This window comes from Erinaceus europaeus, chromosome 10, assembly GCF_950295315.1.
Source record: "Erinaceus europaeus chromosome 10, mEriEur2.1, whole genome shotgun sequence".
NCBI lineage: Eukaryota > Metazoa > Chordata > Mammalia > Eulipotyphla > Erinaceidae > Erinaceus > Erinaceus europaeus.
The window spans coordinates 77880665-77906894 of NC_080171.1; the positions used below are offsets into that span (position 1 = coordinate 77880665).

The following is a 26230-nucleotide window of genomic DNA, read 5'->3' on the forward strand; positions in this document are numbered from 1 at the left end:
AGACAGAGAGCAGAGACACCACAACACTGCTCAACTGTCAAAAAGCTTCCCCCAGTACAGGGGCTCCCACATCCTCACCCAGTACTCAAACCCGGATCTTCACGCACAGGAACATATGTGCTCTACTGGCTGAGCCACCTGCTGAACCCCATCTGAATTTTTCTTTTTATTTCTCTGCTCAGAATACCCAGTGTGTATCCCCTCTGTGCGCACACACACATGCACACAGTAGTGCGGGCAGCTGCTGATGTCTGTCTGTCTGTCTGCTCCCTGCCACCTCTCCCCTCCACAGCTGGCACAAAGCAGCACCAGTGTGATGCGGAGCTGAGGAAGGAGATCGCCTGCGTGTGGGCCAACCTGCCGCAGAAGACACTGGACCTTCTGGTGCCACCCCATAAACGTAGGGCCCCCCCACAGTGTGGGTGGCAGAACCACTGCCCCCCTTGGCAGGGCAGCCACACTTGAGCACGACATCCTGAAGGAGGGAAAAGGGGTGGGGCAGGCTGCAGTTCTGTCCTGTGCCCCTTTCTCCAACCCTTCTGCTCCCCCCCGCCCCAGCTGACGAGATGACAGTGGGAAAAGTCTATGCAGCCCTGATGATCTTCGACTTCTACAAACAGAACAAAACCACCCGTGACCAGAGTCACCAGGCTCCTGGAGGCCTGGCCCAGGTACCAGCACCCACATTCCAGAGGCAGTGGACACTCCCTGCCTGGAGGGGGCACAGTCAGTTCACACACACACACACACACACACACACACACACACACACACACACACACACACATCCCCAGAGCTTCTCCTTGCTGAACTGGCAACTGTTCAGAGCTAGGGTTCAGGGGCAGAAAGTGGGGGGCTGAGTACAGAGGCCCAGGTGGCACCCCATGCCCCTGTGCAGAAAGAAGCCACTTGGGGTTGTTCTGAGGGCACAAGGAGCCCCTCCTTTCTCAGAGAGCCACACTGTGGGTGGGCCCAGTCACTGGGCTATTCAGCCCCTCCCTGCCGGCCCCAGACCTCACTTGCTATGTGGGGCTGGGCCTGCGCAGTTTACAGGGCCAGGCAGCACCCTGGGATGGGTGCAGGGTGCTCACACCATGCTCCCTAGACAGAGACACTCAAATAGGGAGACATAGACATGGTGATAGACACACACTTGGAGAATCACAGACACACACCTCTGGAAGTTCAGGCTTCTAACCAGCAGCCCAAGGGGAGGGTGGAAGTTCTTTGTGGGAGGGGGGCTGAGGCTCCAGGAAGTAGCCAGCTGGCCTGCAGCTACTCACAGACCAGGGTGACTGTAGGAGGGTGGGGTTGGAGGACAGATGGACACAGGAGCCTGTCCTGTTGCACAGCCAAAGGCTGGATGCTGTTACATATGGGCATCCAGGGGTTGGACAACAGCCTCAGAATGCTTGATCCCTCCTGCATCCCTTCTGCAGATGGGGCCTGTGTCCCTGTTCAACCTCCTCCGGCAGAAGAGTTCCACTTCCCTCAGCAATGGTGGGGCAATGTGAGTACCTGGGCAGGGTGGGGTGTAAGTACCCAATAAGTGTGGGGGGATGAGTACCCAAACAGGGTGAATGGTATTAGTATTATTTAGAACAGGTGATACCTGAGCAGGATGGGGTATGAGTGCCTGGGCAAGGTGGTGACTTGTGAAGCAAGTGTTGCTTCCCAGACAAGCATTTCTGACTTCTTCATCGTGACTTGACATGAGCTCCCAAAAACTTTAAGATTACAGGTGTGTGATTTCACGTGTGTGTGTGTGTGTGTGTATGTGTGTGTGTGTGTTTATATACACAGCTCACTGACCCCCCAAGTTCCTGCACCTTTCACAATCACTATAGTTTCTCACAGTCTAGGAGATGGTTTGGATACTACTTTTTCTGTTTGTTTACAACTTCCTTTACTTTGTTTGCATGTAAGTTACCTGATTTCACCTCCAGTTCCATCCATCCATCCATATTGTGCCAAATAATACAATTATTTCTCTTTCCCCCCCCCCATTTTGTCGGCTAGGACAGAGAGAAATTGAGAGAGGAGGGAATGACAGAGAGGGGGAGAGAAACACCTGCAGACCTGCTTCACCGCCTGTGAAGTGACCCCCCTGCAGGTGGGGCATATCCTTTTTAACTGCAGAGTAGTATTCTTTTGAATCCCATCACTGCTTTATCCAGTTGATTTCATTATTTTTTGCCATAATATTTTTTTCAATATATTTATTTATGGCTACCAGGGTTTTTGCTGGGTTTCCATGATTCCACCACTGGTGGCTGACTCCCCCACCCCCATGTATTTGTTTATATAAATGTAGGCAGAAAGAGTGGAGGAGACATCTTCCAGTGCAGTGAGGGCCAAGCTTGGACCTTGATCACACATATATAGCAAAGCAGCACACTGTCCAAGTGAGCTATTTCACAAGCCCTCTTTCTTTCTTTTCCCAGAAGGACAGAGACAGACAGAGGAGAGATACCACCATGCCCCCTGCAGGTGCTCCCAGGTAGTGGCAGTCCTTGAACCTGGCCATGGAGCAGGGTGCAGTGTGCCCTCTCCCCAAACGCTGTATCCAGGCCCCTAGCATACCTGTTAACAGTCTCCTGACAGAACAGTGATTCTTTCTCACTGAGGAGTGAGAAGCAGTGGTGGCCTGCAGTGACCTATTACTCTGTGACCTTCAAGTTTGGGACCAGCCTGTCAGCTCCTGGGCCTGGGGCCAAACCCCCATCCTGAACAGGGTGGGGAGAGCCAGGCTGCAGCCACTGCTCACCAGAAAGCCACTCACACTGTCAGAGGCATGTCTGGGGGGAGGCGCACCACGGAATACCAGAAGAGCTGACCTGAAAGTAGAAAGGAGTCTGAACGAATCTAGGCACCTCAGTGGCCCCCACACCCCCTCAAGCCCCCTACCTCCTGCAGAGGTGCCCACCCTCCCACTCTCCTTTCTGCGTTAACGGGGGGGGGGGGGGGCTTGTTAGGATGACCTGAGTCATACTCCCATCCCATTCCCTCCTTGGTTGGTGTGTAAGTACCCTGGCCTTGACTGGGGTAATATGGGGGTTATGTAAGCCCCCCCCCCCACTTATGTCAGACTCTGCTGTTGTGGGGTGCTTGGGAGTGGAGGGACAGGCTTCTGGAGCCTGTTGAGCATGAGGAGTCTAGGTGACAGACACCACAGGGGCTGTAAAACAGCTATGTGGCTGGCAGGGGCCTTCCCTAGGCGTAAGGGGGAGGACTGGAGCCAAGAAAGAAGGGCAAAGGGCAGACAACTTGGCTGCTGGGATACAGTGGGTAGACACTGTGAATTGGGGGTGCCTCAGTGGGGCACAGGATGCCCCATCTTGTGCCAGGTGCTCCTCCCTGTGGCCCAGGAAGTAGCAGGATGCCCCAGACCAGAGCCCTGGGCCAGGTGTCCCCAGGAATGAGCTGCATGATGCCCAGTCTTTCCCCCGGGGGGGGGGCCAGGGTCACCCCCGCTAAGTTCAGATTCTCTCCATGTCTCTGCTTGGAAACACCCCTACTCAGGCCTCAGTGCTTCCTGATCCCTGTACCCCAGAACTAAGGGGGCAGGGGCAGTGAGTTTCCCCAGCCCACAGTGCCCTCACTCATCTGCAGGCCCACCCAGGAGAGTGGCATCAAGGAGTCAGTGTCCTGGGGTGCCCCACACTTGGAGGGACCCAGCGAGACCAGGACACCTCTGGAGCGTGGCCACTCCACAGAGCTGCCTGCACTGCCCCCTGGAAAACCAGTGAGGCCCTCTGAGGGGGGTATGGGAGGTGGGGGGAGGGAGGGAGGCCAGTCTGACAGCTACTGTCCCTAGGCTGCTGACATCCCTACACAGAGCACAGCACTGACAGGTGGGGACCCCCACCCAGGACTGGAGAGCCAGGGCCGAGCAGCCTCCATGCCCCGCCTGGCTGCTGAGACTCAGGTGAGGGCACAGAGTGATGACATGGGCAGATTGGGACCCTATCTGGTCTGGCCTGAGGTCCCTGCTCAACTGTGCCAGGCCTCAGCCCCAGGCTCTCTCCCTGCACCCCACACCAGCCTTCCTAGGATCCCCTCTTGTCCCAGAAGCCTGGGGACCCCATGACCACTTGTCCTCTCACAAATGGAGGAGCATCCCCTTCTGGGCTCAGCAAAGGGAGGGCTAGTGACACCCTGGTGGCCTGTGGGGTGGATGGTGGCACCCCATCAGGCTCTCCCTGACTGTACCCTTTGCTGCCTCCCTGAGGTTCCTTCAGCGAATGTCACTCTCATGACCTAGCCTGATCACCCACCTTTGGGAATCAACTTCTGCCTTCTGGGCTTCTCTGCCTCCATCCCCCGTAAACCCCTTCTTTCTCCTCCCCCTCTGCCCTCCCCTCAAGATTCCCTCAGGGATTACCTCAGGCTCCCCATCTAGGTGATGCAGGGGGCCCCACTCCCAGGTGCTGCGGGCCTCTCTGTCCTGGGGGTGGGAGTGGGGCCGATGGAGGGAGCCTATGGCAGCATAGAGGCACCTGTGTGTGCCCCCCTCTCGCATGCCTCCTGCACGCCCCTGCTGTCCCCCCCCCCGGCCCCTTCCCCACGGCTTGCCCCCGGAAGCCCCCGGCTGCAGCCAGCGCCCCTTGCCCCGCCGGTGTCTCCACAGCCGGCGGCCGACAGCAGCCCCATGAAGCGCTCCATCTCCACGCTGGCGCCGCAGCGCACCCACGTGGCGCACCTGTGCAGCGCGGCCCTAGAGCGCGCGCCCGGCCCCGCGCAGCATCACCACCACCGCTGCCACCGCCGCCGCGAACGGGAGCGCAGACAGAGGTCGCTGGACAAGGGCCCCGGGCCGGCCGCCGACGACGCCGAGGGCGGTGCGTGAGGGCCGGGGCCGGGGGCGGGAGCGCGGGGCTTCCTGCACCTACACCCCGCGCGTCCTTGTCCAGCAACCCGGCTGACCCCCACTTCCCCCCCCCCCAGTCCCCAGCAGCACGGCCGGGCCGGGGCCCCCGGGGGACGGCGCGGGGTGCAGGCGGGAGCGCAGGCAGGAGCGGGGCCGCTCTCAGGAGCGCAGGCAGCCCTCCTCTTCCTCCTCGGAGAAGCAGCGCTTCTACTCCTGCGACCGCTTTGGGAGTCGGGAGCCCCCGCAACCCAAGCCCTCCCTCAGCAGTCACCCCACGTCGCCAACGGCTGGTCAGGAGCCTGGACCCCCCAGACAGGTAAGCCGGCACCCTGGCTGCCGCCCCCACACTCCTACCAGCCCCTTGACTTTTTGTCTTGATTTTTCCTGGAGACAGAACCTCACGCATGCGCAATTCCACTGTTCCTGGTTTTCTTCAGTTGGAGACCAGAGCTCCCCCCACAACCACCGAGCTTCCCCCAGTGCTGTGGCACCCCCCTCCCCATGCGGTGCCAGGATTTGGACCTGTACCTCCAGTGTGCACTATGCAAGGCGCAAGGCGTACATCCTACCCAGAGAGCTAGCTCTGGGCCCCTGTGCCTTCACTTTCAGTCTCATTCCGCATTGGTATCCTGGCCTGGAGAAGTTTCCAAACCTCTCCTCTTTGGCCCGTCAACCGCACCCGAAGACATTCGTTTTTCCTTTCCTGCTGCTGCTTTCCATTGTGCAGGGGTGGGTTGGCCTCTGGTCTTCCCTTGAGTCTGGTCCCCAGAACCTTCCACTCTCCAAGTCCCCTGTCCCCTCACCCTGCCCCTATCTCCTCTCCCCCTGCCCACCCCCCGTGCTGACCACCCCTCTGTGTGCAGGGCAGCGGCTCAGCTAACGGGAGCCCCCTGGCATCCACATCTGGTGCTAGCACCCCTGGCCGCTGCGGGAGGCGGCAGCTGCCCCAGACGCCCCTGACACCCCGGCCCAGCATCACCTACAAGACAGCCAACTCCTCACCCGTGCACTTCACAGCGGCCTCGCCCAGCCCACCCGCCTTCTCACCAGGCCGGCTGAGCCGTGGCCTCTCGGAACACAATGCGCTGCAGCCGCGGGAGCCCCTGGGCTCAGCCCTGGCTGCTGGCTCTCGAACTGGCTCCGACCCCTACCTGGGCCACCTGGGCCAGCGCCTGGATGGCGAGGCCCACGCCCCACATGAGGACACACTCACCTTTGAGGAGGCTGTGGCCACCAACTCGGGCCGATCTTCCCGGACTTCCTATGTGTCCTCCCTAACCTCACAGTCCCACCCGCTGCGTCGAGTGCCCAACGGCTACCACTGCACTCTGGGGCTGGGCAGCCGGGCACGCCACAGCTACCACCACCCTGACCAAGACCACTGGTGCTAGCTGCCCGGTGGGCACTGAGCCCCATCACCACCATGGTGATGCCATGGGCACCTCCTCCTGCGTTCAGTGGGCAATGGACAGAGGGCCCCAAGAGGCCTGCTGCCCCTCCAGGCTGCCCCACCGGGTCTCATGCCACAGACCCCACCTGGGTCTGACCGGGGCCCAGCAATCAAAGCTTAGCATCTTGGGTGCCTGACTGGAAGCTTTGGGGGTTCAGGGGTCTCTCCAGGAGCAGCACAGGAGCAGGGGCAGTGGCCTGTGGGGCCACTCTTGGCTCCTTACCTGGCAAGTGGGCATTGGACATGCATTGAGCGCCCGTCCCCCCCACAGGGACCAAACCCCGAGAGCGCTGCGCTGCTGCTGTCGGTGTGGGTTTTTATTCAGTACACCCTTCGTTCTTTTTGTCAATTCTGTATACTTGATCTCGGGGGGGGGCGGGGAATAGAACCAGAAACATGGGGAAGGAGAGGTTGACATGATTTCAAGCTGCCCGGGGGTGTTTCTATGACTCATCAGGAGAGATGTTCTGGTGTCCAGTCCAGAGGTCCCCTGATGACCCCGGCCCCCACTGCTTTCAACCAAGTGCCTGACCTCCGTGCTCTCGCCAGGTTCCTGGGGTGGTGAGGCAAGCCGGCGGGGCCCAGACAGCAGCATCCATAAGGACAAGCGGCCCTTGGGAGGCCTGCCCAGGGAGCGCCATTGGGTCTGTTCACATCAGATTCTCAGGGACGGGTGCCTGGGAGTGAGCGAGGCGCGGCTCCACTGTGAGGGCTTCTCACACAGGGGCGAGGTCAAGGGGACCTTCTGGGCTGTGTCCCTCCAGGGGGTGCTGGGTGCAGGCCAGGAAGACAGGCAGCAGAGGGGGAGCTGGCCTCAAGGTTGGGGTGCCCAGCGGGTGTCTTGTCTGTCTGTCTGGGTAGTCCCCGCGTGGGTGGGTGACTTAAGCGTGGCCTTGGCTTTCATCCTGTGAGTCTCGGGTCTCTGTGGACAAGCTGGTTGTGCGGTGAGTGTGAGCGTGCTTGTGCGTGTGCCTGTGTGTTCAAGTGGAGGTGTGGATGCTGCCGACCCCATAGGGCTATGCAACAAAGACACACGTGTCGCAGCACCCAGCACACAAGACCGCCACCTGCCCCGGGTTTCAGCATGATTGTGACCAAACTCTTTTTCTAGAACCTCCCCGCCAACCCTCTTTTACTCGAAGGCACAACACTCTGAGACTCTTTGGCGACTGAGTCTCATCCTGACGGGACACACAGGCATGCCCTGGCCGCAGAAGGCTGTGTGCAGACACGTGTGTCGGCCTCCCTAGCCTATGTGACCATGAATGTGACCACAGCCAGGCCCAGATGGGTGGGACACAGCCCCAACAGCTCCTGGAATTGGTGACAGTCACGGGCGGGTGGCAGTCCCCTGTCTTGTTTTCCCCAACGTGGAGTTTCCTTTCTGTTCTGTCTTTTCTTAGCACTCATGGTTCCCCTGAAATCTTTATCGTGAGTTGCCAAATTTGAGATGCATCTGGAACCAGTCCAGCCGTGGCTGTAGTTTTGAAACAGTTATGTGTGCATGTAAAATATATACATATATACATATAGCCGTATGTGCATGGACGCGTATATCTTCGTACCTTTTGATACACTGTATTCATTTGTTAATTTTTAATTATATTTGATATAAATCAAAAGTTTGTTGCAAAACTTTATATTTAAGAACAGTGTTAAAAAAAAAAAATCACAAAAAAATACCAAAAATAGAAGTCCCAACCATGCATCACAAGTGGGGCTCACTTTCCAGAAAAAAAAAAAAAAAAGAATTCTATGCCCCCACTAGTTTGCTGCCTGAGTCATATTTATCAGCCAGACTTTGGATTCTGCTCTTGTTTCTACAATGACATTTTGTATGAAGCAAAGTCCTTGGATTAAAATAAAACTTAGCAAAAAAGCAAAATCAAACCCCAACCTGTGGCCAGGTCCTGCGTGCAGAATTGTGGCTCCACTTAAGGGTGGGGGAGGGGGTTCAGAGTGTGGGCTGGGGGGCTCTGTCTGGATGGGTGGGTGACATGGCTGAGTGAGAATCTGGGAGTTGGGGTTATGGCTGTGGCTGGGATAACAACAGGTTTAAGGATTCAGTTAGGGGCCAAGTGGTGATGAACCTGGTAAAACGCATATGTACCGTTCACAAGGACCTGGGTTCAAGCCCCCAATCCTCTCCTGCAGGAGGAAGCTTCACAAGTAGTGAAATAGGTGTCTCTCTTGCCTCTCCATCTCTACCTCCCTCTCCACTCTTAATTTGTTTCTATCCAAATAAATATTTTTTTAAAAAAGTGGAGGGAGTCGGGCGGTAGCACAGCAGCTTAAGCGCACGTGGCACAAAGCTCAAGAACTGACGTAAGGATCCTGGTTCGAGCCCCCAGCTCCCCACCTGCAGGGGAGTCGCTTCACAAGCAGTGAAGCAGGTCTGCAGGTGTCTATCTTTCTCTCCCCCTCTCTGTCTTCCCCTCTTCTCTCCATTTCTCTCTGTCCTATCCAATGACGACGACATCATCAACAACAACAACAATAATAACCACAACAATAAAACAACAAGGGCAACAAAAGGGAATAAATAAATAAATAGATTTAAAAAAAAAAAGGGAGCAGGGCGGTAGCTCATTGGGCTAAATGCAGGTGGTGCAAAGCACAAGGACCAACGTAAGGACCCCAGTTCAAGCCCCAGCTCCCCACCTGCAGGGGAGTCACTTCACAGGCGGTGAAGCAGGTCTGCAGGTGTCTATCTTTCTCTCCCCCTCTCTGTCTCCCCCTCCTTTCTCCATTTCTCTCTGTCCTATCCAACAACAGCGATGTCAGTACTAACAATAACAAGGGCAATAAAAGGGAATTAATTAAAGTACTGGGTTAGAGCAGGACTTCTGGGCATTTAAGGTCATCCGAGTTGGTTTTAAGGTTAGAGTTTATTTAAAGAGGGGGTGACAGGAGCCTGGAGGTGGTTCAACAGGCAGAACACACACCTTGTCATGCCTGAGGCCCTGAGTTGATTCCCTGGCACCACATGGGAGCACCATGGACAGCACTAGAGGGATATTCCTCCTACTTCTCACTCTGTCTCTCCCTTATTCCTCCCCCCTTCAAGTATATAAAGATTCACACAAGACTTAGGTCACTTACATGAGACCTTCAATTCATTCCCTAGCACTACATTAAAAAAATCAGCAATAAGGGAGTCGGGCGGTAGTGCAGCAGGTTAAGTGCAGGTGGTGCAAGGTACAAGGACCAGCATAAGGATCCTGGTTCGAGCCCCCAGCTCCCCACCTACAGGGGGGTCGCTTCACAGGCGGTGAAGAGGGTCTGCAGGTGTCTATCTTTCTCTCCCACTCTCTGCCGTCCCCTCCTCTCTCCATTTCTCTGTCCTATCCAACAGTGACGACAACAATAATAACTACAACAATAAAACAATAAGGGCAACAAAAGGGAATAAACATTTTAAAAATAAGCAACAAATAAAAGTAGGAAAGGAATATCTGAATAGGTATTTCTCAACCAGACATGCCACCTGGACCCAGCCCTTGAATGACTTTTCATTTGCACGGTAAGAGGGCACAAATCAACCCAAAACTCTTTCCTGGCTCACCTGCACAGTTGGAAAAGCAATATCCAAATGCATCCCTTCAGGCCTAGTTTGACCTCACAGTGTTTTGTCCTGTGGTCAGACACAGGTCACTCTCAAGTTGAGAAGGGCACACTCCTAGGACAAACCCCCAAGAAAGAAGCATGGTTTTATTGTTGTTATTGTTTAGAAATTGGGTGATTTGGGGGCCGGACAGTAGCATAGTGGGTTAAGTGCACATGGCATGAAGCAAGGACCGGCATAGGGATTCCGGTTCAAGCCCTGGCTCCCCACCTGCAGGGGAGTCACTTCACGGGTGGTGAAGCAGGTCTGCAGGTGTCCAACATTCTCTGCCCCCTCTGTCTTCCCCTCCTCTCTTGATTTCTCTCTGTCCTATCCAACAACTATAGCAATGACGATAATAATAACAACGATAAACAACAAGGGCAACAAAAGGGGAAAAATAGCCTCCAGGAGCAGTGGGTTCATGGTGCAACAACCCTGAAGGCAAAAAAAAAGAAAAAAGAAAAGAAAAGAAATTGAGTATCACTCAGTCATGTGTGATGCTGGGGATCAAACTTGGGATGTCATGCTTGAGAGTCCATCTGTGGGCCACTGTGCCCCTCCTGGACTGCATTACAGATTTCTCATGACTTCCTGTTGGGGTAGGAGCATGGTTCTGGGGCTCTCCTGTCCTGGGGTAACGGTACGATGCAGGGTTCAGGGCTTTTAGCTGGGCCGGAACTTGTACTGTACCCCCCCATCTCCTCAACTTGTGCTGTACCCTCCCCCCACCACCTCTGCTCATGAAGGAAGGTATGCCCTGCACCCTGCATGCCTTCCTCAGTCCATGCCCTGCACCCACTGTGGGGAGCCAGGATCCGGTCCCCAGAGGGCTGGGGTGAGCAAGTGGGACCTGGAGGGGGTCACACCTTACCATGCACGAGGACCTGATTTCAAGCCTCTGGACACCACACAGGAGAAGCTTCACAAACTGAGTCTCTGGGGGAGAGGGGCCAAGAGAGGCCTGGAGCTGTGGGGTCCATCCCAGGGAGGGCCCAGAAGTATGGGGTCTAGAAGGGGGCCCTGTGGGGGACCCTGCAAAAAGGCTTTATGGGAGCTCAGGTATGGGGCTGAGCCTGGGTGTCCCAGGTCCTCAGGTGTGGAGCTGGAGGCAGAACCTCCAAGGACAGTGGGGGAGGGGAAGGTTTTCAGCTGCAGAGAGACAAGAGCATGAGTTGAGCAGTGGAGCAGCACTGTGGTGTTTCCCCTCTGCCTCTATCTATCTCACCCATTATCCAGAGGAAAGAACAAAATGGCCACCTGGAAAAGTGGAGTCTTGCAGGTGCCAAGCCCCAGCGATAGGCAAGGAAGGAAGGAAAGAAAGAAGGAAGTGAGTGAGTGAAAGCCAGGCTGTGCAGTGGCACACTCAGTTAAGCACACACTGCTGTGTTCAAAGACCCAGGTTCAAGCCCACACTCCCCACCTGCAGGCGGTGGAGCTTCAGAAGCAGTGAAGAAGTGTTGCAGGTATCTCTGTCTCCCTCTGTCTTCCACTCCTCTCAATTTCTATCTGTACTATCAGAAAGAAAGAAAGAAAGAAAGAAAGAGAGAGAGAGAGAGAGAGAGAAAGAAAGAAAGAAAGAAAGGAGGAAAGGAAATGAAAGAAGGCTGGAGAAACAGCATAGTGGTTATACAAAATGACTTTCATGCCTGAGGCTTTGAGTTCCCAGGTTCAATCCCCAGCACCACCAATAAGCCAAAGATAAGCAGCACTCTGAAAAAAAAAGAAAGAAAGAAAGAAATCCAGATTCAAGCCCCTGGCTCCCCACCTATGTGGGGGGGATTACTTCATAAGCAGTGAAGCAGGTCTGCAGATGTCTATCTTTCTCTCCCCCTGTCTGTTTTCCCCTTCTCTCTCAATTTCTCTCTGTCCTATCCAATAAAAAATGAAGGGAAAAATGGCCTCCAGGTGCATTGGATTTGTAGTGTAGGCACTGAGCCCTAGTGGTAACCCTAGAGGCAAAAAAAAAAAAAAAAGGAGAAGAAAAAAAAAAAAAAAAGAGTTGCAGTTGAGACCAGTGGATTCATCCTGCCAGTGCTGAGCCCCAGTAATAACCCTGGTGAAAATAAGCAAGAAAAGGGGCAGGAGATAAAGGAGAGAGAGAAAAGAAAGTCCCTGCTCCTTCCTTCCTTCATTGGCAGCCTGTCCACTCTCCACCATTACATGTTTCCATTCAGTAGACTTCTTCGAGGGATTACCATGTCTGGGAAAGGGGGAACCCAGCACCTGTGTCCTCACCCACCCTTTTCTCAGAAGGGCAGCCCCTTCACCTCCCCCGGGGTGTCCCCCATCACAGTGATAAGGTTTGGTAGTGATCATCAACCTCTGCCAGACAGCCAGCCCAGAACACTTTTCCCCACCTCCTTTGGGCAGCTCTCCTTATATTTCCCCCAACCCCCTTTTCCTTCCCTGATTCTCTCTCTTCATCCTCCTGCTTTCCATGGCCCAAGTAACATTCCATACTGTCAGCCACAGAAAACACTCACTGATCTCCCTGCACACCTGCATCCCAGGCCTGACTTCTAAACTCCAGATGTGCATGTTACACTACCCACACCTCTCTCTTGGAAACACAGAGAGAAGCAGAAGGAAAGAAGGAAGGACTGACCCCAGGCCACATGACTTCCCCCCAGACTCCCCCATATCTCTGCCTGCAGTGATTTCATTGCTTTGATTTCTTTTTTTTTTCTTTTTTAGACTTTTTTTTAAAAAAAATTCTTTATTGGGGAATTAATGTTTTACATTCAACAGTAAATACAACTGTTTGTACATGCATAACATTTCCCAGTTTTCCATATAACAATACAACCCCTACTAGGTACTCAGTCATGCTTCTTGAATCTGTACTCTCCCCACCCTCCCACCCCAGAGTCTTTTACTTTGGTACACTATGCCAATTCCAGTTCAGGTTCTACTTGTGTTTTCTTCTTTTATCTTGTTTTTCAACTTCTGCCTGAGAGTGAGATCATCCCATATTCATCCTTCTGTTTCTGACTTATTTCACTCAACATGATTTTTTCAAGGTCCATCCAAGATCGGCTGAAAATGGTGAAGTCACCATTTTTAACAGCTGAGTAGTATTCCCATATATATATATCACAACTTGCTCAGCCACTCATCTGTTGTTGGACACCTGGGTTGCTTCCAGGTTTTGGCTATTACAAATTGTGCTGCCAAGAACGTATGTGTACACAGATATTTTTGGATGGGTGTGTTGAATTCCTTAGGATATATCCCAAGGAGAGGAAGTGCAGGGTCATAGGGTAGGTCCATTTCTAGCCTTCTGAGAGTTCTCCAGACTGTTCTCCACAGAGGCTGGACCAATTGACATTCCTACCAGCAGAGCAGGAGGGTTCCTTTGACCCCACAACCTCCCTAGAATTTGTTGCTGCTACCTTTTCTGATGCATGACACTCTCACAGGAGTGAGGTGGTATCTCATTGTTGTCTTTATTTGCATTTCTCTGACAATCAAAGAGTTGCAGCATTTTTTCATGTGTTTCTCAGCCTTTTGGATCTCTTCTGTGGTGAATATTCTGTCCATGTCCTCCCCCCATTTTTGGATGGGGTTATTTGTTTTCTTATGGTTGAGTTTGGCAAGCTCTTTGTTTATTCTGGTTATTAGCCTCTTGTCTGATGTATGGCATGTAAAGATTTTCTCCCATTCTGTGAGGGGTCTCTTTGTTTGGGTAGTGGTTTCTTTTGCTGTGCAGAAGGTTTTTAATTTGATGTAGTCCCATAGGTTTATACTTGCCTTAGTCTTCTTTGTAATTGGATTCGTTTCATTGAAGATGTCTTTGAAATTTATGCAGAAAAGAGTTCTGCCAATATTTTCTTCTAAGTATCTTATAGTTTGTGGTCTAACATCCAAGTCCTTGATCCACTTGGAATTTACTTTTGTATTTGGTGAAATACAGTGGTTCAGTTTCATTCTTCTGCATGTTTCAACCCATATTTGTTGAAGAGACTCTGCTTTCCCCATTTAATAATCTGAGCCCCTTTGTCAAAGATTAGATGTCCATAGGTGTGGGGGCTCACTTCTGGGCTCTCAATTCTATTCCACTGGTCAGTGTGTCTATTCATGTTCCAGTACCAAGCAGTTTTGATGACAATGGCTCTATAATACAATTTGAGATCTGGGAGTGTGATGCCTCCAGTTCTGTTCTTTCTTCTCAAGATTGTTTTGTCAATTCTAGGTCTTTTCTGGTTCCAGATAAACATTTGTAGCATTTGTTCTATTCTCCTAAAAAATGTGCTTGGGATCTTGATGGGGATAGCATTAAATTTGTAGATGGCTCTGGGTAGTATATTCATTTTGGTAATGTTAATTCTTCCAACCCATGAACGTGGAATATCTTTCCACTTCTTTGTGTCATTTTCAATTTCTTTGAGTAGTGACTCATAATCTTCAATATACAAGTCTTTCACTTCTTTGGTTAGGTTTACTCCTAGATATTTTATTGTTTTAGTTGCTATATTAAAAGGAGTTGATTTCTGGATTTCAATTTCTTCTAGCTTAGTGTTTGCATAGAGGAATGCTACTGACTTTTGAATGTTAATTTTGTAGCCTGACACCTTACTGTATTGCCTGATGATTTCCAAAAGCTTCTTGCTGAATTCCTCAGGTTTTTCTGTGTATACTATCATGTCATCTGCAAATAGGGAGAATTTGACTTCTTCTCTTCCAATCTGTATGCCTTTAATTCCTTGCTCCTACCTGATTGCTATGGCAAGAAATTCCAACACTATGTTGAATAGTAATGGTGATAGGGGGCAGCCCTATCTAGTACCTGATCTGAGTGGAAATGCTTCCAGTTTTTCACCGTTGAGTATGATGTTGGCTATAGGTCTCCTATATATAGATTCCACTATCTTTAGGAATTTTCTATCCCCATTTTTTGTAGTGTTTTGATCATAAAGGGATATTGTATTATGGCAAAGGCTTTCTCTGCATCTATTGATATGACCATATGATTTTTGGTCTTGCTTTTATTGATGTGGTGGATCAAGTTGATTGATTTATGTATTTTAAACCAACCTTGCATGCCTGGGATAAACCCCACTTGGTCATGATGAACAATCTTTTTGATATACTGCTGTATCCAGTTGGCTAGAATTTTGTTCAATATTTTCGCATCTATGTTCATCAGAGATATTGGTCTGTAGTTTTCTTTTTTGGTTGTGTCCCTGTCTGCTTTTGGTATCAGATTGATGTTGGCTTCATAGAAGCTGTAAGGGAGTATTCCAGTGTCTTCAATCTTCTGGAAGACTTTTAAAAGTGGAGGGCCTGTTCATGTTATCTGCTTCCTCTTTACTTAGTTTTGGAAGTTGGTAAGTATCTAGGAAATTGTCCATTTCCTCCAGGTTCTCTAGCTTGGTGGCATATAGTTGTTCATAGAAGCCTCACATGATATGTTGAATTTCTGAGGTGTCTGTTGTGATATCTCCTCTTTCATTTAGTATCCGATTTATTTGGGTCTTCTCTCTTTTTTGTTTTGTGAGTCTGGCTAAAGGTTTGTCAATTTTGTTTACTCTTTCAAAGAACCAACATTTACTTTCATTGATCTTTTGTGTGGTTTTCTTATTTTCAATGTTATTGATTTCTGCCCTAACTTTAGTGATTTCTGTCCTTCTGGTTGCTTTAGGGTTCCTTTGTTCTTCTTCTTCTAGGTCTTTAAGATGTGCAATCAGGCTGTTTATTTGTGCTTTTTCTTGTTTCCTGTAATGTGTTCTTGTATGGCTATGAACTTCCCTCTCAGTACTGCCTTACCTATGTCCCAAATATTTTGATAGCTTGTGTCTTCATTTTCATTGAACTCTCAAAACATTTTGATTTCTTACTTTATTTCCTCTTTGACCCAGAAGTTGTTAAGAAGTGTACTGTTGAGCTTCCACATTTTAGGACTATTACTAATCTTTTGTTTGGTTGTTAAGTGTTAGTTTAATACCACTGTGGTCTGAGAAGATGCTTGGGATGATTTCAATGCTCTTGAATTGGCTGATGCTGCTTTTGTGGCCTCACATATGGTCTATCCTTGAAAATGACCCATGTGGATTTGAGTAAAATGTGTATTCCAGTTTCTTGGGATGAATGACTCTGAAAATGTCCAATAGTTCTAGTTTATCTATCTCTTCATTTAGCTCCCTTATGTCTTTATTGATTTTCTGCCTGGATAATCTGTCAAGTTGAGAGAGTGGGGTGTTGAAGTCCTCTACTATCATTGTGTTTCTGTTAATATATTGCTATAGCTCTTTCAATAGACATTTGATGTATTTAGATGGCTTCTCACTGGGGCATAGATGTTAATAATTGTTAAGTCCTCTTGATTGACTGATCCACTGAGCATTAAGTAGTGTCCATTCCTATTTTTTTTAATCTTATCTATTTTAAAGTCTATCGTGTCAGATATGAGAATAGCTGTTCCTGTCCTTTTTTTGTGGACCATTGGCTTGTATGATAGTTTTCCATCCTTTCACTTTGAGTCTGTGTTTGTCTTGTTGAGTTAGGTTTCCTGTAGACAGCATATTGTTGAGTTGTGTTTTCTGATCCATCCTCCTACTCTGCGTATTTTAATAGGTGAATTCAGGACATTGACATTTATGGATATCAAAGACTGAAGATATTTTAACGCCTTTCTTGTAGAGTTTTAGAGTGTTCTGATATATGGCATATTTATGGTGGTCTGACTGTTTATAGGAGACCTTTTAGAACTTCTTTCAGGGCAGGCTTGATGACAGTTGATTCCTTCAACTGTTGCTTGTCTGAGAAGGTTTTTATGCCTCCATCTAGTCTGAATGACAGTCTAGCAGGATACAGTATTCTTGGTTGAAAGCCTTTCTCATTGAGCACTTAATAGATATCTCTTCTGGCCTGTAGTGTTTGTATGGAGAAGTCTGCTGCTAATCTTATGGGTTTTCCTTTGTAGGTGACTCTGTTTTTCTCTTGCAGCCTTCAGGATCCTTTATCCTTATTCCTTTCCATTCTAAATAGGATGTGTCTTGGTGTCTTTAAGTCTGAGTTAATTCTGTTTGGGACCCTCTGGGCTTCTTGAACCTTTTTGTCTTTTATGTTGTCTAGATTAGAGAAGTTTTCAGCTACTATGGCCTGAAGAATGCTTTCTTCTTCTCCCTCTCTTTCTTCCTCTGGTAAGCCAATAATGCATATATTGTTTCTTTTGGAGTCATCCCATAGGACTCTGTTGTTGTTTTCAGCATCTCTTAATCTCTTTTTGAGATCTCTTACTTCTTTTTTAGTTGTCTCTAATTCATCCTCAATCTTGCTAATTCTGTCTTCAACCTCATTGACTCTATTCTCTCTCCCTCTACTGTTTTCTGGAGTTCATCTATTTTCCTACCCTGTTCTGATACTGTTTTAGCTTGTTCAGCTAGTTGTGTTCTTAGCTCAGCTATTTCAGCTTTCAGCTCTCTAATAACCTTGAGATAATCAGTGTTTTCTTCCAGATTCTCATTTGTTGTTCCTGTATTTCTGATGACAATTCTTTCAAACTCTTCACTCCTGTGATTATTTCCTTAGCTAGTGTTTGGATGTTGACCTCATTATTTTGTGCTTCACCCTTTGGGGGGCTTTTAGCTGGACTCTAGTCCTGGTTCATTTCTCCAATATTTCTTCTTGGTTTAACCATTTTTACATATTATGTGATGAGTTCCCTCTCTCAGTACTTTTCAAATTACTGGTCACTATTGCCTGGATTGATTTGTATCTAAGTAAGGTAATGAAAGGGTTCACAGTGGTGGAAGTTAACAGTTGTTTCAATAGTATTTTAATCCCTGATTTGGAGCTCAGTGCCTAAAAGCCTCTTTTGTGCTTTTTCTTCCCTGTAGGCTATGGGAGCCTGAGGGCTTTTAAACTAAGTAGGCTTCTTAGCTTAACCACTGACTCCTGACCAGGAGATAAAGTAGGGTATGGCAGAGGTAACCCAGTGGTTATGCAAAGAGACTTTCACAGCCCCACCGCTATGCCACCGAGGTATAGGTCTTCTCCTGAGTTTCCTGGTTACATCTCTGTCCCCTAAGTGTCCCTCCCTCCCTCTGCTCCAGATTCTGAGGGCAGTAGCAATGGAGACTCAGAGCTGCACTTGGTGAGTCTCTGGGGAGTCCTCTCCTCCCATCAGCCATCCCCTTGTTGGTGGAACAGACTGGAGGTGGTGTCTCAACTATTAAACTGCGGGACTGTTACCAGCCACTTAATCTCTCCCTAGGCTCCTCTCTGTCCACCAGTCACACGTATTTGCACTCACCGGTGATTTGGTGGGTTCCTGAAGTCGTTCTAGTCCTGTTGTTTTGCTCCCAGGTGGTCTCCTTTGGTATTCCTAGTTGATGAGAAAGAGAGGGGGGGGGGGGAGAGGAACGAAACATTATCTGCTGCTGCTCATAGCCCTGCCTCCAGAAGTCTGCTTTGATTTTATTTCTAACCAGAGCTCAGCTCTGCCTAATAGTGGCACCAGGGATTGAACTGGGGACCTCAGAGCCTAGCCCCAGCATTGATTTTTATCACATATACACACAGATAGCTGTAGCCGTGAGAATCCTGACTTGGTGGAGTTTGTGGGTGCTTGCAGAGAAGTGCTGAACCTAGGAGTGTTCCTGAAGGCTCCCCGTGATGCTCAGACCAGGCCATCCATGTCCACTTCCTCAAGGAAACTCATCCTCCCTCTCTGGCTCCCAACCACTACATCTGTTCCCTGAATTCACAGGTGTGTCCTTATCCAGGGTCTTTGATCTCAACACCATGGCCACCATGCGTTTAAAGGCTGGTTCACCATCCATGGCCCAATGTCACCTCCCCAGCCAGCCTGACCTGATCACTGACAGATGAGCCCCCATCCCACTCCAGGCCCCTTCTTTCCCCAGGAATTAGCATGATCTGCTAAGGTCAACTGATGTATTTGCTTCCTCTTTGGTTTATGGTTGATTTTCCTTCTAGAATAGAAGCATCTGGAGCCAAGGAAGGTGTCAGTAGTGCCGACTTCTCTGGATCTGCTGATAGGAGACACTAAGGCAGTGTTTGAAGAGTGAATTGAGTCACTGAGTGACAGCTTGCTGACAGTCTGACTGCTCCAGGAGCACCTGCAGCAGCTTCATGCTTCTAAGTGAACATTTACTCAAAATCATTTTTAACATATATATGTATACATATATGTGTGTGTGTGTGTGTGTGTGTGTGTGTGTGTGTGTTACTTATTTTGGATAGAGACAGAGAAATTGAGAGGGAGCAGGAAAAGGGGGGGGGGACTTGAACCTGCATCATTGTTCATGGTAGCATGTGCTCGTAACCAAGTGTACCACCACCCAGCCCTGTTCAGACTCTTTTTACTACATCCAACAATGATGATTCCACAGCCATTTACCATGTTATTCATGGTTGCATGACTTGTTACATGAACACTTATCACAAGGCTCAAAAGGTGGAGCAGTGGATAAAGCATTAGACACTCAAGCATGAGATCCCAAGTTCAGTCCCAGCATCAGAATAATGTGTCTGGTTCTCTCTCTTCTTCTGTCCTTGTAAATAAATAAATCTTTTTTAAAAAAATAAATAAATAAAATTTATAAATAAATTAATCTAAGGCAGGGGTAGATAGCATAATGGTCATGCAAAGATATTCTCATGCCTGAGACTCCAAAGTCCCAGTTCAATCCCTCGCACCACCATAAGCCAGAGCTGATCAGTGTTCTGGTACAAACAACAACAACAACAACAAAGAAATGAATCTTAGGGGACCTGGCAGTGAGTGCTCATGTTACCATGTGCAAGGACCCAAGTTCAAGCCCCTGCTCCTCATCTAAAGGGGGGAAGTTTCATGAGTAGTGAAGCAGGTCTGCAGGTGTCTTTCTTTCTAACTCTCTATCTCCCCCGCTTCTCTCAATTCCTCTCTGGCCTGTCAATTAAAATAGGAAGAAAAAAAAAAAGGAAAAAGTAGCAGGTAATGGTGGATTCATAGTGCCACACCGAGTCCCAGTGTTAAGACTTATGGGGGGGTGGGGTGGGGAATGAGAATCTTTAAAAAAGAAACACCGGGTTAAGTGCACGTGGCACCAAGCGCAAGGACCGGCATAAGGATCCCAGTTCAAGCCCCCGGCTCCTCACCTGCAGGGGAGTCGCTTCACAAGCGGTGAAGCAGGTCTGCAGGTGTCTATCGTTCTCTCATCCTCTCTGTCCTCCCCTCCTCTCTCTATTTCTCTCTGTCCTATCCAATAACAACGACATCAACAATAACTACAACAATAAAAAAAACAAGGGCAACAAAAGGGAATAAATAAATATTAAAAATTAAAAAATAAAAGAAATAAAAGAAAAAAAAGAAACACCATTTCATTTTTTTCCTGCCACCAGGGTTATTGCTGGGACTTGGTGCTAGCACTATGATTCCACCAAAACCTAAACATGTGCTGTGAAGAGGCACTAAGAGTTAAGTGAGGCTGCACCCCCACAAAATTCCTTTACTTTTGCTCCTCTAACCGGATCACCAAGAAAATGGGGCCCCTGGGGCTGAGGGGGCTGGGCCTGGATCCTCACCTGGATGACTAAGGCGCCATCTCCGCCCAGCCTTCCCTCAGCCTTGCCTCACCTTCATGGTGTGGGATCTCCGCCGAGTCCCACGCCCGGGATCCCCACCCACAGCACGGTGACACCTGCGGCTACAGACAGACTATGACCCACATAGTCAACGACTGCCACCTCTACAGAGTCAAAGGAGGTCTCGAAACTTTACATCAGGCTCAACCTGACGCTGTTGACTGGCTACGGAAGAAGGGCAAACGCTAGAAGCAGCAGCTCAGGGTGGGTCTCAGTCCGCTCTCAGCATCACCACCAGGGGGCGCTGCTCCTCCGAACGTCGTTCCCAATGCCAGACATCGCTGCAGTGGCTGGAAGGAGCCCCATGAGATAACCTGAGATCTATCTGGATGCCAACAAGAGGAAAGTAAAGACCCGGGTCCAGACTGCGGGGCTTACCCTGGACACCGAATGCACGCCAACGGATTCCAGGCAGCTTCTGCGTATCACAGCTGCTCAGGCCCCACTGCAGCTGACCCACTGGGTGCCACACTCTCCCCTCCTCCCCCTCCCCTTCCCCTTATCCCCTTTCCTCTTCCTCACCCTCCTGTCCCTCCCCTACTTCCTCCTCCACACTTCCTTTTCTCCTTTTTCTTCTTTGGCCAAGGTGAAGGTTTGCCCATTTGGAGCTCCCATGGGGACAAGCTGGTTCTCAGGCCCCAGCCCTCCTAGGCCCAACAGGAAGTGAACAGGAAAGGTGGCTTTGGAGTGTCAGCAAACCCACTGGCCTCCACTGCTTCCAGCCCCGCCCTGAACCAGGCAACTTCACCCCACAGGCAGCTCCAGGAATCAGAGTCCCAGCCTCTCTGGAGCCTTTCTGGGTTATTCAATATTGATTTATTTATTTTGCCACCAGGGGTAATCACTGGGGCTCCATGCCTACATGGCTACCCTGTTCCCAATCTTTTTTTACTCCTTGAACAAGGGTGAGAGACAGAAAGAGATAAGAGTGGGGAGGGGTCCGACAGAAGAAGGAGAGACACCTGCAGCACTGCTCCACCCAGTGTGAAGCTTCCCCCCACCAGGGGGAACCTATTTCATTTCATTCATTTGCAAAGCTGGGACTAATGCATGAGTGGTCTCACCACCCCAGGCCATTTTTTTCATTCAGATAGAAAGTTAGGGGCTGATGGTGGTACACCTGGTTAAACACACATGTTACCATGAATACCATGGGTTCGAGTCCTTGCTCCCCACCAAGAGGTTTGGGGAGAGCTTCACAAGCATTGAAGCAGGAATGCAGGTGTCTATCTTTCTCTCCCTCTCTCTGTCCTGTCAAATAAGAAAAAATAAAATAAAGGAAAATGAAAAAATGGCCACCAGAAGTGATGGATTTGTAATGCCTTCACCAAGCCCCAGCAATACCCCTGGTGGCAAAAAAAAAAAAAAAAAAAAAGAGGGGAGACTTCACAGCATGGGAGCTTCCTCCATTGTCATAGCACCTTTCCATGTGGTGCTGGGGCTATGCTCATGGCAAGGCAGGTGGCCTCCCTTGTAAGTGCTCTCTCTCTGGCCCCTCTCAATGGCCTTCCTCAGAAGTGACAGGCGGCTGCCCCTTGGCCACCGCCCCAGCTGCCCCAGCAGGGAAACTGTCTCCCCACTGGGCTCTTTGGGGTCTCATCCCAGGAGAGGGGCCTCTGGGCACATAAGCCCAGAATCTGAGGGGGCCTATGGCTCCCCTTGCCTGGCTGGGTGGTGTGGAGGTCTCTGGGCATAGTGCTGCTTGGCTGAAAGGCAGCTCCTTCTGCCTAGAGCAGCCCAGACTCCTGGATCAGTTCCATGAGCCCCAGCCATTCCTCACCAGAAATGCACATGGGGCTAGGAGATAGGGGGCCCCTTGGGCTGCCTGCAGCATCCCAAAGTGTCCCCATCTTTGAGTAGGGCCAGGATGGAGGTGACACACAACTTCACTGCTCCCAGGCCAACTTTTCTCATGCTTGTTATTTCAGATAGAGCTTCCCCCAGTGCTATAGGACTCTGAGGTGGTGCCAGGGCTCAAACTTGGGCTGTCCCACCTAGTGGACTCTCTCTCTCTCTCTCTCTCTCTAACATATTTTTAAAATTTATTGTTGGATAGAGACAGAGAGAAATTGAGAAGGGAGGGGGAGATAGAGAGGGAGAGAGATCTGCAGACCTGCTTCACCACTCATGCAGCTTTCCTCCTGCAGGTGGGGACCAGGGGCTTGAACATACATCCATGCACACTATAATGTGCACACTTAACCAGGTGCATCACCATATGGCCCCCTGGACTATCTCTCCAGCCTTTCTTTTTTTCTTTAGTAACGAGAGAGGGCCAGAGAACCATCACTCTGGCACATGAGGTGCCCAGGATCAAATTCAGAACGTCATGCTTGAACTCAAAGGCCTTATCCTTGTGTTGCCTCTCAGGCCTCACTAGAGGCTGGGGGGTGGGGGTCTCACACTGGGGGTTTGGGGGGAGGGAAACTGGAGGGGGGAGGGGTTCTGGAACACCAGCCAAAGCAGCTTCCAGGCTGGGTAGAATGGACGCTGGAGCTCCAAACTCCAAGCAAGGAGAAAAGAGTCCTCCCCAGGGCAGAGAGAGACCTCCATGGGTTGGAGCTGTGCAGTTTTCCCATCTCTCTATCTCTCTTTCTCTGTCTCTTGGGGAAAAAAATCAATAAATGGCCAGGGGGTGGTGCAGGGACTACAGTTTTGGACTCATAAGCATGGCATCCTGAGTTGGATTCCCAGTATCACATGTGCAGAGGGCTGCTCTAGCTCTCTTTCTCCCCCCTCATCTATCTCATTAATAAATAAATAAAATATTTTAAAATGATTGCAGAAGAGGGTGGGGGCGACAGTGTAATGGTTATGCAAAGAGATGTTCATGCCTGAGGCTCCAAAGTCCTAAATTTAATCCCCAGCGCCATTATAAACCAGTGCTGAGCAGGGCTCTGGTAAAACAAACAAAAAAAGCAGAAGGGACCCTGGAAATGGCGCAGTGGACAAAGCGTTAGACTCTCAGGCATGAGGTCCTGAGTTTGATCCCAGCATCACATGTGCCAGTGATGCTCTAGTTCTGTCTCTCTGTCTCTCTACTGTTAATGAAAAAATCTAAAAGAAAAAAAAAAAGCAATAAAGAAAAAGAATCCCATTCAGACGTTCTGGGAGTAAAAGGAGTGTGGACACAGGCTGGTCATGGGCAGGAGGCTGTGGGAACCTTGCTGGGCCCCCAGAATCCTGCTGTGACAGTGGCACACATACCCTCAGCTTCTGTAATGACAGCGTCCTTTTCTGTCACCTGGGTCACAGCCTCACAGTTGTCCACTTGGTGACAACAGAGCTTTCAGACCACGGGTGGCAGTTGTTCTTGGTGGAGGTGTTGCTGTCATCCCTGAAGTTGGGGGCTCAGCGCGTCTAGGGAGAAGCTGATGTGTGTGTAGGGGGGGATGACAAGGCCGCAATGCCAGGCCAGGAAGCCGGGTCTTCAGGCTGAAGTCTCCAGGCGCTAGGCAGGCAGGGAAGGGTTAAGCAGGCAGTGGGGGCAGGGGCGGGGGTGGCGGGGAGAGTCGCGATTGGCTCGGGCAGGGGCGGGAGGGAGCTGAAGCAGCGGGGGCGCCCAGACTTCCCGGACTAGCCTGGCGCCTCTGCTTTGCCGCTGGCGGCGGCGGTGGCCTCCGGGGACACAGCCTGCTGCCTAGGGACAGAGCTCCTGCCAGCTGGAGGTGGGGGGCGGGGGAGGATTCTTCCACTGTAGGAAGTTCCTGGAGTGCAATCTGTCAGTCCCGTGTCCAGCTTGGTGGTCCTCAGCCCTCCTATCACTGGCCTCCTCCCAGCTCTCAGGAGTCTCCACACCACAGCAGAAAGGGGGTTGCTCCCTGGGCGCCCCTGCTTCTGAAGTCCCTTCATCGCCCGCTGTGGTCAGGGACCTTGGTGGGGGGTGGGCAGGCCAGCACTTTGCACCCTACCTATCAGCCTCTGGGGCAGAGTCCCCACAGGAGCCCCGGGAGCAACCTGAATAAATGGGAGGGGTGTTAGCTCAGGGAGTGGAGCACAGGCTTACTACAGAGGAGGCTTCCTAGATCCAGACCATGGGGCGGTGCCTCAGTGTTTCTCCTCTCTGTCTTTCACCCTCTATCTGAAAAAAGGGGGAGGGGGGGAGTGACAAGATATCTCACCTGGATAGTGTGCGGCTTTGCTACATGGTGACTCAGGTTCAAAGCCGGTGAGTTCCCTCTCTCTCTCTCTCTCTGCCTCTCTCTGCCTCTCTGCCACTCTGCCATTCTGCCACTCTGCCACTGCCTCTCTCTGCAAAAATCAGCCTGAAGTAGTGAAGACCCAGAGATAACAAAACAAAAAGTGAGGAGGGTTGCAGGTGAAATAGCTCCCTTGGATAGTGCACTGCTTCACCATGTGATTGACCCCGGTTCAATCCCGGCCCCCACAGCATTGGAGGAAGCTTCAATATTGTAATCTCTTTCACTCTCTACCTCTCTGCCTATATCCAGGGGTGGGAAGAAAGGGAGAGAGAGCGAGCACCAGCATGCCTGCCCACTGGGAGGAGTGGAATTGTGCAGGTACTAAGCCCTGGCAGAAATTGTAAAGATAATGATAAGAATTGTGAATGGTGGTCAGATGACATCTCCACTGCCCTGTGGAGAAGCCAGCCTGCACAGTGGGCACTGTTGAAAATAAGGGGGCAGCAGGAAGCATAGTGGTTATGCAACCACTATGCCTGAGCTCCAGAGTCCCAGGTTCAGTCCCTGTAGCAGTACTCTGTTATAAAATAAAAATAAAATAAAATAAAATAAAATGCAGGTTCATGGAGGGTAGATGGCAGTGACAGCTCTCAGCAAAGTCCTTTCTCTGAACACTGGCCCCACCCCTCATGAGAGGAGGGTCTGGTTGAACACCTTGCCTAGGTGAGCACCCCGCTAGGGGCTTTCTGGGTCCCTATCACACTCCTGGCAGAGACCTGAGCACTCAGCCCACTCAGGGAGGGGTGGTAAAAGCCAGGGTGTGGCAGCCAGGTGGGCGGGACCTACCTAGGTGACAGGGCAGGTGGGGGAGCACCCCATCCCCAGAAGAAGCATCTAGGAGTCTGAAGCAGGGTGAACACAAAGTGAAGTGCACCAGGAGGGTGACACTGTGTCTCAGGGGAAGGTGACAGAACTCCCTGGATCTGCAGCCCTCCAGGCCTGGAGGGACCCAAAGGTCCTGGGCTCACAGCACCAGCCCAGGCAGGGAACAGCCTGTGACTGCATCCCCCAGGCCAGTGGAGTCCCTGGTTCTGTCCACTTTCAGCAGGAGGGTCTCAGAGAAGCCTTCAGCTAAGGGATTAATCTATAACCAATGTGGAAGTGACTCACCCAGCAGAACACACATGTCACCATGTTTGAGGATCAGGGTTCAAGCCCTCAGTTGCCACATGACAGTATCTGCTAGAGGGAAGTTTCATGAGCATTGGAGCAGTGCTGGTGTGTGTGTGTGTGTGTGTCCCCTGTCTTTCTCTCTTTCTTTCTGTCTCTCATCCTCTATCTAAAAGGGGAAAAAAGTGGTTGCCAGGGAGCAGTTTGAGTCCTGCAGGAACCAAGCCTGCTGGCAAAATGGTGATGATAGCAATGGAGGTGGTGGTGATGGTGATGGTTTGGGTGGTGGCAGTGGTGATGATGCCGGTAATAATGGTGGTGGTGGTGTTGGTATTGGTTTTGTGTTGATGGTCATGGTGGTGATGACGGTGGTGGTGGCAATGTTGATGATGGTGAGT

General features: G+C 50.6%; 1 protein-coding gene across 1 annotated transcript in view; it reads left to right on the top strand.

The window, feature by feature from the left end:
- The window catches only part of CACNA1B (calcium voltage-gated channel subunit alpha1 B), a 72367-nt gene extending 64151 nt beyond the window's left edge, over positions 1–8216 (top strand). Inside the window, exons 25-32 of the mRNA XM_060200787.1 lie at positions 293–400; positions 559–671; positions 1440–1510; positions 3613–3745; positions 3818–3928; positions 4631–4841; positions 4948–5186; positions 5734–8216. Of these exons, the coding sequence (XP_060056770.1) occupies positions 293–400; positions 559–671; positions 1440–1510; positions 3613–3745; positions 3818–3928; positions 4631–4841; positions 4948–5186; positions 5734–6261 (1514 nt within the window). The 3' untranslated portion in view covers positions 6262–8216. The remainder of the gene's footprint in view (positions 1–292; positions 401–558; positions 672–1439; positions 1511–3612; positions 3746–3817; positions 3929–4630; positions 4842–4947; positions 5187–5733) is intronic.
- The last annotated feature ends 18014 nt before the right edge of the window (positions 8217–26230 follow it).